The sequence below is a fragment of the Manis javanica genome, chromosome 9 (genome assembly GCF_040802235.1).
Source record: "Manis javanica isolate MJ-LG chromosome 9, MJ_LKY, whole genome shotgun sequence".
NCBI classification, from domain to species: Eukaryota; Metazoa; Chordata; class Mammalia; order Pholidota; family Manidae; genus Manis; species Manis javanica.
The window spans coordinates 76,214,919-76,228,194 of NC_133164.1; the positions used below are offsets into that span (position 1 = coordinate 76,214,919).

The following is a 13,276-nucleotide window of genomic DNA, read 5'->3' on the forward strand; positions in this document are numbered from 1 at the left end:
CAGTGTTTGCAACAACATACCTATTCACTCATCCATTACTAACTAGGTGAGGATTTCCTACAGACCAGACAGTGTTAAAGGGAAGATGAACCAAGAGCTCACAGCATGACTTGCAGAATGCTTCCACGTAGAGTCAAATGGATGTTGTGAATGCTTTTCTGTATTTAAGTAGAATCTCCAGACTTTAGTGTGCTTGTCTGTGCTGTTGTCATTTGATGGTTGGGTTCTGTTTTCCAGATCATATCTAGACATGTCCAAAGTGATCATGTTCAGCTACCTCTTCTGGTTCGTCCTCACCATCATCTTCATCACCGGGACAACCAGGATCAGCATCTTCTGCATGGGTTACCTGGTGGCCTGCTTCTACTTCCTGCTCTTTGGGGGTGATTTGCTGTTAAAACCCATCAAGAGCATCCTGCGCTACTGGGACTGGCTGATTGCATACAACATTTTTGTGATTACGATGAAAAACATACTGTCAGTGAGTGCCTCCCACTGTATAACACATTTGTGGTTTCAGTAAATGATCCATTCAGTGGTTATTAAAAGCCCCTCTCCAGTCACACTGCTCTCTTAAAAGCCCTAAATAATATGCTGAAAACTCAGAGTTCAAGGGACAGTTTATGACTCTCCTTTGCCATATTAAGCAGAATCCTGTTTGCTCATTTCCACCATCTCAAGATCGTAAGACAAGAGGATATGTATTATTAGGAATAAATTCTAAAGTTTATTTTTAAATTAAAATTCCATCCCTTCTGAGGAACAATGTGTCGTTACTCCTACTTTATGCTACAGAGAGGCCCTTTTATGAGATAAATCACATTGAATCTCTTCAAAAGTCATATCATGTTGGTTAAAGGCATCTTCTTACCTAGAAGGATTATGGAAGTATAAAATAAAATGAACATAGTTCTCTGTAACACCATGTGGGGTGGGACATGAGGTGGAATAGGCTGTTGAAGGCACAGGGTTTTACATACCCACGAAGCAGGCAGAAGAGGAAAATGCAGCTTCCCGGTTGCCTCAGCATAGGTGTTCCCCTAGGGCGCAGCACGGACGGTACACGGGTGGGGGAAGCATTGCTCCCAGCTCCACAAAGGTCGGCCGCTCTGCTGCTGAGTATCTACATCCATATTCCAGAATATTTTCATCCTGACCAGGAAGATAACTCAGTCATCCCAGAGCCACATAAAATCTTTTAGGACACAAGGTCACCTTTTAAGTTATTTATTGTTTTAAGAAATGAAACAGCTTTTCATGAGCTGAAGGAGTTGACACATCTCTAGATGGTCCAAACTTAAAGTTAATGCTCGTGTCTTGTGCTCACAGGCTATATCTGGTAGTAAATTAGAAGGGCAGTGATGGAGTGATTTCCTGCTTCTTGCCTTCCTAGCTACTTAAAGATGAGCTTACTAGGCAATTCAATAGTGAAAGCATTGAATTTTTTTTTTTTTTTGGCACATACATTACTGTGTTTAGAGGTCTTGGAAAGCCAAGTCTGTGTAGGCATGATTATGTATCTGAATCATTTATTTTGTCTCCAGCCCCTTAAACTGTTAATTTTCTAGTTGATAGTGAAAGTGACTTTTATTCATCAGTTTTGCCCTACCAAAATTTATTTACATTTGGGTTAATACTGAAAGTTGCCGCAAAGGGTATGAGACAGGATAGCAGAACACCATTTCATTCTAAAGCCAGTGGGAAAGAGAGGGCTTTGTTGCCAGAAGTTGATCCCTAGAGCCATTCCTGGAAAGTGTATGGCTACAAAGTCTGTTCATTCATTCATGTATTCATTCTGTAAACCCGCATTGCAGACCTGCTGTGTGCAAGGCTGTTCATATGTTGAAAAACAAGAGATAAATGCACTCAGGTATTAGCCTAAGGAACTCGCATTCTAAAAGGAAAAATAGACCTACTTGTTGCTAATTATCCCACCATTTTAGGAAAACAAAACAAAATAAGAGTGCTTCATATCTTGACTAGATATGCTGGGAATAGGCTTCCTGCAGGCAATGCCCCTTGAACTCATCAGAGCCTTGGAAAATAGATTGAAGGGCATCCAGGAAGACAAATTGAGGAAGAAATTCCCATCCTGGAGAACCTGAGAGAGAGAGTGAGGCCTTGTAGGACTGAAAGAGTAGTCTGCAAAGCATGTTCCAATGGGGGGTTTGTGCTGTTTGTAAGCAGATCCTAATTATATTCACATCTTCCCAGGAAATATACACAATTTAGCCAACACCGTTTTGGTTGGCTCACAACAGTTAATATGTGTTTAAACTTTCCCCCCTAGAATGTGAACTTAATGTAACTCTGGCAAGAAATCATTATTACGAGGCAACTACATGACAATCAACAAAGAAGTTCCCTTTACCCAGAGAATTGGCCAAAAAATGCTCAAAACACATATTCCTTTCCAATGCTAAGGGCCACCATGCAGCTTATGTATGTTTGTGATGATCTCCTGGTCAACAGCATAGGTTTAAAATGTCTGAACTTATGAGGAAATAACTCTACATAAATCAAAGTCCTGGAGTTTCTTGCTCAGCCATTTGCTGTCACAGTTTGGCTTGTACCTAAGATAGTCCAGGATTGCCTCTGTTAAAAGAGAGGTGCTTCCAAATGCAGAAAACATCACACTACACCTCTACTTTTCCTCACTTGGTTGAGTTTCCCCAGGAAATTATGGTGTTTCCAAAGCCCAAGAAATCAAGATCACTTCCCCAGGGAGGCTGAAATGCTAGGTACTGTCAGTACCTTCTGCAGCCCTTGGCCGGAGACTTTGTGAGATTCTGCACATATTTGGATCACAAGACAACCACCATTTTTTCTCAGTGCTGAGTTTTAGAATTTTCCTTTCCCATTTGTTTTTCAGATAGGAGCATGTGGATACATTGAGAAATTGGTTCAAAATAGTTGCTGGTTGATTCAAGCTTTCAGTCTGGCCTGCACAGTCAAAGGCTATAAAATGCGTAAGTGTGAAAAGCAAATTGGAGTGCAAGGACAGAGAAGGAAGGACAGTTGCATTGTTCTGATTTTAAAGTGGGGCCAAAAAATGTAAACAAAAGAAAAAAGCAAAGGTCAGTTCAGTCTCTAGATGGAGGCTATAAGGACATCGTGAATCTATCGTCCATAATGCAATTGTCTTGTGGCCCTACTCTAGACATCTTTAATCACCCTCTGCAAACTGAAAAACCCTGGCAGGCCTAGAGTAGCCCCCTGAACATTCCTGAGTCATGATGAGGATGGATTGCAGAAGCCCACTTATGCCTGAGGTTGTTGCAGTTAGAATCTTGGGTCATCAAAGTAACTCTGACTTCCAGGCCCTTCTCTCCTCAGAAAGTTCAGGGAATTCCAAACTTGGGACAACAGCTGGGAGGAGTACCAGGGTCTCTGTAGTTAGACTCCTAGCAGGAGAGAAGCAGAAATCCCATTTCCACCCCTCTGCCTCTTGCTCTAGGACCCAGGACAACAGCACACTTGGTCCTCCATGGTGCCCAGAATGAGGGCCATCTGACCATGGCACTCTCCCAGTGGGGCTTCCAGTCCAGGCTAGTCTCTGTAGAGGAGGAAGAGTCACTGGGCATTTGTTTTGACTTAGGATAGTTGTGCAGTTAATACCTCTCCTCCTAATAGACCATATTGTCTAACTACTCTGCTGGTCACACCCGGGTACAGCCCGTTCCCCAAATAGGTATTTCTGGGTTTGTTTTTATTTTGTTGCATCAGAGCACTGCCTCTGGCTTTGGGACTTATAGCCATTATTTCTCCATGGCCCTTGTCTGGAGGGAAATGGTTTCTTTCTTCCTAAGAGAGAAATACTCAGGAGCCTAATAGCAAAGAGACCCTCCTGCTCCTTATGCTGTCAGGAGTTCACTTTGTGGTCAGTCATAGGAATCACTGTTGGCATTGGTTTTCAAATGTGTGGCCTTGCTTGTAAATAAATCCACTCAAAAGTGAGTCAGTGCTCTTCGGTCTGTGTGATTTTCTAAGCCTGATAATACCACAGATTTTATAGAATAACAATGAAAAAGGATGTTCAGTTTAATTTTTTTTCTACCTTTTTCCCCAGCTGATGATGATTCCTCATGTAAGCTACCCAGTGGTGAAGCAGGAATTATTTGGGACAGCATATGTTTTGCCTTCCTCCTGCTGCAGAGGAGAGTTTTCATGAGTTACTACTTCCTACATGTCGTGGCTGATATAAAAGCTTCACAGATTTTGGCATCAAGGTAGGTCACGCTGTGCAATCAAGCAGTTTCTCCTGAGAAATGTGTCTGGAGGTAATATTGCACTGGGCTGTCTGTCTGAGCTTGCTTATAGAACCCACAAGAAATTAAGAATTTCCTTCCAGAAAAACCAGTCCAACAAGGTTTAGCACAAGGCCTTTAGGATTCAAATTAAAAGAGTAACAGTGGGGCCCATGGTGCTGAGTCACACCTTGAAAGGAGCTGGGATGCTCCAGAAGGCCAAAGGGCTACTGGCCGTCTAGAGCCTTCTCAGCAGGAGCCGCCCTGACATCTGGCCTCGGTCACAGCAGTGGCATAGGCCCTGGTCTAGAGTCTAGTCTATCCCCATCCCTGTTAAGAACTCCTGAAAATAGAGAAAAACCAACTTCTCTCTTATTTTTCAAATGTTAGGTGGAAAGGAGTATGCTAATTCAGCCTACTCTACACCCTTTTTACCTGCCTTTCCCGTATCCTTCCCTCCTTTTCAGGCTTTCCCCAACAACCTGATTTCCTATTGTCCACACGACTGGCGTTATTTCATTACTACCTTCTCCTCCTTAGACTCCAACCTTCTTCCAGTTTTCACCCCCAATCTTGTAGGTTTAAGGGAAAAGACTGGAAGAGAACTAGGTGTTAAATGAGTGACGGTGAGCTGAGGGTCAGTGACCTGGTGCGTGAACCTCAGGCCACTGTGCCCCTCTCAGAGCCATTGGTCTTGCCGAGACCCAATTGGATCCATGATGCTAATCTGAGAAACATTAGCTTGCTCCATATGAAATTGCTAATGTCTATAACAGACACATCTCTGTTTATGCTGCCAGTGTTCCTAGAGCCTATTCTCTTCCTGCTAGGACAAACAAAATGTTTACTTCACAAGTTGTTTTATAGGGAGGCAATTCCCAACTGTTGTCAACTAAATTGCAGCCAAATAGAAAGAGGACCCGGCAGGAGACCTATTTTTAATCCGAGTAGTATACTGTTGGCACTCGCTACAAAGATGAACAATGGCTTCTTTTTATGTATGACTTTGGCCCTGGAACTTACCATTATAACTGTTTTTCTAATACCCAGAGCACCATATTCAAAGCAGAATTCAATGACTAGTCCAGATAGTAAACTTATTTACTTATATATAGCAGCTGGCATTTTTACTGATAAATAGCATCTTTTTTGTCTTCCTTTAAACATTTGATCCTTAGATGTCCAGGACATAATAGTAAGCCAGTATGTTTTTCTCAAAGTTTTCATAATTATTTAGAAAGCATATCTTTCATGTTATAGTATCTTATGGCTTTGGTAAAGAGCATAGCTCATGCTTGTCAAAGAAAAGCCATGTTTTAATAAGCATTGAACTCACAACAGAATTTCCAAAGACTAGACATTCATTCATTCATTCAGTACCTACTCTGTTACATGGAAGGGGATGTTTGGGCACATACCAGTAGGTATGTGTTCCTTTCATACCAGTAGGGCGATGGGCACATAACAGGCAATTAGAATGCAGTGTGCCTCATGCAGTGGTAGGAGACATTTGGGAAGCTGTGGGGTTGTATTGAGATATGACCCACTGCAGGGGGCAGGACCCAGGGCAGCCTTCCATTCTAAGCCGCAGGCCAAAGGATGAATAGGAGTGAGAGGAGGAAGGTAGGGGAGGCACTCTGAGTGAAGTTCCCAGGGGCAGTTTTCATGGAGGAATCATAAGAAGCTCAGAGTGGCTGAAACACAGAAATTCGAAGATGAAGATAGTGAGTGATGAGAAATAAGCTAGAGAGGTAAGCAGAAGTCAGATTATCAGGTGACTTGGCATCCATGTTTATGACCTTAGAAGTAATCCCACAGACAACAGGAAGGCATTGAAGCATTCAAACAAGGGAGTGACTTGGCTGTATCTGCATTTCAGAAGCTCACTCAGCTTGTGGTGTGTAGGATAGACTGAGTACAGGCAGGACTGTAGGCAAAAGGACCAGTTAGGTGGCTGCTCTGATATCCAGGATAGGGATAATGGCAAGGACCAGGATGGGATAAATTGGAGAGAGATTTAAGAGGTAAAATTGGCACAATTGGAAAGTTGATTGGGCGGAAGGGAGATGACGATAGAAAGGGAAAAGCAGAGGGTGATGTGCCTGGGATTCTGGCTCAATGCTAGTACAATCACAAATGTAGAGAACCTCAGGGCTGCACAAATGTAGAGAGCCTCAGAGAGAAGGCCTACACTGTGGAGTTTGTAGGTCTCATGGAGCTGTGAAACTGAACCCACTGGGGAGACAAGCAGGCAGTTGAGTAGACAGGTCTGGAGATGGGAACAGAACTGAGTGTCAACATTACACAGATGGAGCAAATAAGGGGTTGGAGTTGCCCAGAGAGAATGTGAATTTGAAGAATGAGAAAAGGACCAGGGGAGCACTTATACTTAAGAGACGGGCAGAGAAATGGGCTGCAGAGAAAGCCAGGAAGTGTGAGCCAGAAAGAAAAAGGAAAACTAGGATAGCATGATGCCTTAGGAACCTGAGGATGACTGTTCCAAAGTGGAAGTTCAGCAGATACAAAAGACAAGACTGAAAATTGCACACTGAAATCAGTGACCTTGAGAGGTGGGGATCAAAACCAAACACCAGTGAGCTGAGGTTGAAGATATCAGCTTGAGGACAGTGACTGCAAGATATTTGTCCATGCAGGGGCAGTAACATAAGGCTACTTAAGACTCCCAGGTGAACATGGGTTCTTTTCCTAAGATGAGAAAATGTGAGCACATTTACATGCTTACAAGCTGGATTCAGAAGCATCAGGAAGGTTGAAAATATGGGGAGAGAAGAATCGTGTGGAGGATGGGGTCCCTCAGGCTGCAGGTGGGAAGGGACCTAAACACAGGCAGGCTGTAGACAGGAGAATGTCACCTTTTCCAATGTCACAGGGAAGGGTGTCCACAGAACGGGTGGCAGGCAGCTGAGTGAATTATTCCTTCATGACTTACGTTCTCTTCGGGAAGTAGGAAGCTAGTCATTTACTAAAAGTGAAAAGCCCTTGACAGGCTTATGGATTTTAGAAAAGTGTAAGAAGTTTGAAATAGCTGCTGTAGAGAAGCAGAAGACTTTCCACGGAGCATGGGGGGTTCATAGAGAACCTGCCCAGTCTATGCATTCAGCACTGTTGAAGACCCCCATCCAAACCCGGGCCGGCCTCCCACCCCGTGGCATTCCTACAGACATGGGACTTGCCAGGCAGATGTGACCAGGTGACAGTGGAACAGAGTTAAGGATATTAAGAGAGGTTGATGAGATCTACGGAGACCCTTAAATTAGTTTGAAAATGTGAAAGAACAGAAAGGAGGGGATGGGTAAAAAGAGGAACACCAAAGAGGCAGAGACTGGAAATCCCGAGGACGGATGGAACTGAACTCCAGCTCTGCGTGTTTCCTTAAGGAGGCCCAGCCCACTCTGTCCCCTTGCTCATTGAGTTGCCTCCTGGGACAGCAACAGGAAGGTCAGGTGGGTGAGTGCTGCTGAGCTACAGTGCTCTGAGGGACGGGTGTGAAGAGCGCCTGCCTTCTCATGCCTTAGGAGACCACCCTTCTCCCTTGACTGATTTCCCATGCTGTGAACAACCCATTCCCTCCAAGGGCAGGCTGGGCCAAGTTCGTCCACTGGAAGGGGGCTTCTGTTTGGGAACTCATGACTCCCACTCCCAGCCAGGACAGTCCAGTCAAGGGCCTGAAGAGAAATGCTTTCTAAACCTTAGCAACATTTTCAGCGGAAAGTAGGTAACAATGGTAGAAATACTGATGTATTCTGTTTTCAATTTTTCTTTAGAGGGGCTGAACTTTTCCAGGCCACAATTGTAAAGGCTGTAAAGGCAAGAATTGAGGAAGAGAAAAAGTCAATGGACCAGCTGAAGAGGCAGTAAGAATGCTCTATTTTCTCTCCTTCTTTCTTTTAATTTGGTTTGTGTGATTCCATTCAGCTGGCTCTCAGCTCCAAAGAGCCTCAACTCCCTGAAAAATCCATTTGTGTTCATGTTCACAACGTCCTGGCTATTTGCTCCTATGTCAGGTTGGTGGCTTATGGATTTGAAGAACCTTAGTTGGCTGGACTGAGAATGGAAGCAGTTTAAAAGAAAGACAGCTGCACTGTGGTGGAAGGGGAGCATCTTGGATAAGACCAGGTCAAATCTCAGTTCAGGTTGGGACTGAACTTGAACACTGAGCAAGTCATTCAAATTCTACACATATCAATCTCCTGTTTTAAATTAGGGCACACAATTCCATCTGCGTTTTTACAAAGATTAAATGAGTTAACAAATGAGACAGGGTCTTTCCCAGTACCATGCCCTTGGAGTAGGTGTTCACTACATCTGTGGATTAAGGGAATAATTGGGAAATAGAGTTTCATTATTACAGTTTCTGCATAGTTAGCCTTCCTGAACAAGCAGATAAAATAAGAGGCATTAAATCAGCAATTAAAGATGTAATAATACTTTTTTCAGAACAACTAAGAGATTAGATCTGAAATAGAGAGGAGTGATATGATCCAAAAGAATACTTACGAACATTTGAGGAACAATTTGCTACTTACAGAATAGCTCTCACACTCATATAGATTGTCGTTTGATCTTCACAACTATGTGAGATTGACAGATACTTGAAAAAAAACACATATGCAGAAGCTGGGAGAATAAAGGAGTTACAGTTCATAATATGCTGTGTTCAGAATGACTCTGGTACAAAGTGTGTGTGAAAAAAAATGTAAAGTATTGCTTATCACACCTTAATGTAATTATTATTGATCATATTATTCAGACTAGCATCAATGTAGTGAAAAATAACATGGGTCCTTAAAAAAAATGGGGGATGCTTGTTGCTAATAAGAAACCATTCACAACTTCCAAACACTGACCACTTTGTCCACAGTTCCAGCTATACTCAGCTAAGTGCAAACCCAAAGCACTGGCCTTCTGGCAACTGTGGATGTGTTCTTGGCATTGTGGCTGCTGTTTCATTTTACAGGATGGATCGCATCAAGGCCAGGCAACAGAAATACAAAAAGGGTAAGGAGAGGATGCTGAGCTTGACCCAGGAGTCAGGGGAAGGCCAAGACATCCAAAAACTCTCTGAAGAGGATGATGAAAGTATGTCGAGACATTTCCCTCCTATTCAAGTACCCTGACATTGATTAATAGCATAATATTGGGTAGGGCTGTGAAAGAACATAATTTTTCATTCTGCCAATATTATCGATGTGTTTTTTTTTAACTTAGCAAGTTTTGCCTTCCCATTGTGAATGGAATATGTTTGTTTCATAAAGTGCATGTTTAATGAATCCATGACTTTAGAACCTCTCCTCTTCAGCAAGGCAACTTTAATCATTGACCTACCTTCTGTTTCCAGACATGTGTATCTGAACGAAACAGGCATGAATTGGCTAGTTTGCTCCTTAAAGGTTCACATATGCAATCTACTGCAGTCTTTGATAAATTTTATACAAAAATGAAAATACGTGTAAATGCATATTTAATGTGGTATCTGAATAATGGTAGTTAACATCTCACTCAGTTATTGTCTTCCAATGAAATTTAAGATGAAATATATATTTATTATATCTAATTACAGATTTTTTTATATCCAATTAAGTTTAAAAGAACATCTTACAGATTTTTTTGCATGCTTTCTATTTGAAGGGAGGGAATAGAGAAATAATGCATGATATTTTTCAATATGTAGTATCTATTCATCAGCAATAAATTTATATTTTTCCAACCATGCATTAAAAAAAATCACAAGAAGAATTTCTGGGTATTGAAATATATGCATTTTAACAAATTATTTGCCACTAAATTATTCTATAAAATTTGGGTGGTGCTACTTTTCTGTTAATTGAATGGAAAATTCAATGTGAGATGCATTTTTGGCAGATAATCCCTTCTTTTTTTATATGCCCTCAGTTACTAAAAAGAAAGGGAAAATGTGGCATAATGTTTTAGAATACTTAGTATTTACCTTGTGAAATCAACTGCTCATACATGTAAACTTTTCAGATTCAGTGTAAATTCCTTTTCCTGACCTCTGATGTATTTTTTTGCAACGTATCTAGATTTTGACAGTTGAGTTGTTAAAGCTTGGTTTTCAAAATTTGTTTTCTCACTTTATAAGAATTAATATTTGGACATATTTTATTTTAGGAGAAGCAGACAAACAGAAAGCCAAGGGCAAAAAAAAGCAGTGGTGGCGGCCTTGGGTTGATCATGCTTCCAGTAGGTTTTCTCGATCCTCTTACAATTTCATCGATACTAACCCTTATATCCTTGACCAGAATTCAGGCGGCCCTATGACCTGTGTGTTCCATGCATGGTTTGATTCTTGTGACTTGATAGGGGGTCAGAGGATGAGAAAATGGTGATGGAAATGGGTCTCTGAGCCCTCGAGTTGGAATCTTCCAGAGAAACCAGCTGATTACCACGCTGGCTAAAGAAAGCCGAGCGCATGGCTTACATACTCCTGAGCGCCATTTATGGCTCAGAAAGGGAAGAGCAATTGCTACAGCTCCCCAGTTCTGAGGCTAAGAGCTCTGCTGATATGTATGTTTTATGGCAGAAAACCCTTCTTAAAAGTGTGTTCCAGCTCCTCCTGGGACTCTGATTTAAGGGTAGTCATGATGTTCAAAGTGTTTCTGACTCTCTTTGTAAAGCATTAGGCATCAATGCCAGTGAGCCTCTCCTTTCCTCATTCCCAGGGCTTTAATTTTATTTGCATGGAAAGGTTTGGGGAAATTTATTAAATATAAAGGTAAGGATAACTTAAACTGCATTTACATTCTCACTCTGTCTCCTCCCAGTTTCAAACGCCCAGCATGTGGCATGGCCTCTGATCTACTTGTGACCAATTAAGACCAAAGTCAGAAAGCGTTTTTTGAAAAGCAGAACTTGATAGCCAGATAGAATTAGTGCATTTACCTCTAATCATAAAAGAGAATGAGGAGATATGGAGCTCAGTGGCTATATTTGTTCTGCTTAGCAAAGGAAACATCAGTTGTTATTGGCCAGTGGTATTATAATGGAATGATCCATTTCAATCTGGGCCTCCTTAAATTTGGTGTAATATTGAACAATTATTAGTTATATTGCAAATTATTTGTAGTGTGTCAGTCTCTATGTCTTACACCGTGTCTTGTAACTGTAGCTAATGTAATGGACAAGGAACATCACCCACAGCATTACAAGTGGATGGGAGGGTCCCTGCTAATAGCATATTCAGAATTCTAGACAATCAAGTTGATCAGAATCTTTGCCCATACCTAATTCTTAGTGTCACTTAGATCTGGTATTGGCCTCTCTCACCCAAGAAATAACTTTCTAAAGTCAGCTTAAGGAAGTAATATTCAAACTTTGCTCGGTATACATCAGTGTAATTAAATTCAATCCCCAATACTGCATTTTAGCATTATGGCAGAAAAAAATCCATGAGTTATAAAGAATTTCATCTTATTCACTTGCCAAGTCAAAAGACAAAGATTCAAGTTGAAATTCTGTGTGACTCTGTTTTATTGTCCATTGGCATGTTTGTCATGCTGACAGTGTGGTGTGCACTGTAAGCCTATTTCTATCAAGTCACAAGTAAACTGTGTCTTTCTGTTTTTAAAGGGCCCTTTGCTGGTTTAGAGAGACCTATCCATTTCAAAATTGTGTCATACTGAACGTTTTGTCCCATCACCTGGGGTAAATACCATTGAAAGCATTGTGGTTGTCTTTCCTTTTCTCATCTAAACATTGCATTTTGGAAGGAATTGGATATGGTCTTTGATAATCATCTTACAAGTTGGTAATGATTTGAAGAGCTTCCTGTGAAGATTATTGACTTTAGATTTTCTGGTTCATTTCACCCTCATTATAATATCAAGTTCCTGAAAACTGGTATTAAATTAAACGTGCCTTGTTACAATACCTTATGGTGCAATAATGCAGGGATGTGTGTAATTCATAGTTTGGAATCAGATTCTGACTGTGGTGTTAAAATTTTTCTACAAAACATATTTCCTTTTACAAGCTCATGAGGAAAGGAAAGGAAGGAATATGTGGTTTATTTTTTAGATTATGATACTTTACAAAAGTTCTCTTTAGGTCTGGAGGCCCTTTATTAAAAGCCTTTATTCTGATCTCTTGAGTCACTGGGCTTTTAAATAGATATTTCTTGGAGGTGTGGAATGTAAAAATAACTGTACTTGGAATTCTCTCATGTAAATCTATTGACAATACAACAGTGTTGCTATGTTGCACATATTATTGGTAAGCAATCAAGATCTTGATGTGGTCTGCATGTAACAGAGCTCATATTTCCATACCTATGTGCACACATACAGTTGCATTATTGCTGTTCAATGATACCTTCCATTCCAGCGTAGTATGTCTCCTTGTCTACTCAGCACTGCCTGAGTTGATGCCAAGCCTTACTTCATCATTAAATATCTGAAATAAAGGGCCAAGTGTCTGGGGATAGAGGTGGCTGGATTTTAAAAGTTATTTCTCATTCAGTTCAGCAACATTCATGATCCGTGTGTGGACACAGGCTAAAGGCAGGATCCCTATCTAAATGAACAAACGTATATGTAAAAGCTTCTCCACTTCTTATTAGCTGGTAGCACTAGAGAAAATTTTCCGTTGTCCTAGTTTTATTTCAGTAACATTTTATAAAGGAGTAGGTGACTTTTTAAATATTTCCTTCTTTTTTTAATGTGTTAATTCTACTTCTCATACACAAATTGAAGTTTTTTAAATGATATAATTAGTGCATGACTGCTTGAGATGAAACATATTTGGGCTCACAGTCTCCATGTGCATAAAGTTATAGAAGGTATGATTGAATACAATTTAAGCTATTGTTGATTTTAGAGCCTATAATGAGGGTAAAATGCTCAATCTTATAATACTGTATTTTTACCAAATGACCATGTGACATCAAGTCCATGTAACTTTCCTGCAAATCACTGAGCTTACATAAAAGCATTACTTTAATGGTCTTCCTTACTGTCAAATGTAATGCTGTAACTTTGGTTTGTTCTTGCTTA

At 40.9% G+C, this 13,276-nt stretch overlaps 1 protein-coding gene across 2 annotated transcripts in view; it reads left to right on the forward strand.

Annotated features, from left to right (window-relative positions):
- The window catches only part of PIEZO2 (piezo type mechanosensitive ion channel component 2), a 480,163-nt gene that overhangs the window by 398,369 nt on the left and 68,518 nt on the right, over positions 1-13,276 (forward strand). For both annotated transcript variants that reach the window (XM_037001110.2, XM_037001111.2), the window contains exons 26-31: positions 238-481; positions 2,873-2,969; positions 4,070-4,229; positions 8,033-8,122; positions 9,226-9,347; positions 10,398-10,469. In XM_037001110.2, the coding sequence (XP_036857005.1) occupies positions 238-481; positions 2,873-2,969; positions 4,070-4,229; positions 8,033-8,122; positions 9,226-9,347; positions 10,398-10,469 (785 nt within the window). The remainder of the gene's footprint in view (positions 1-237; positions 482-2,872; positions 2,970-4,069; positions 4,230-8,032; positions 8,123-9,225; positions 9,348-10,397; positions 10,470-13,276) is intronic.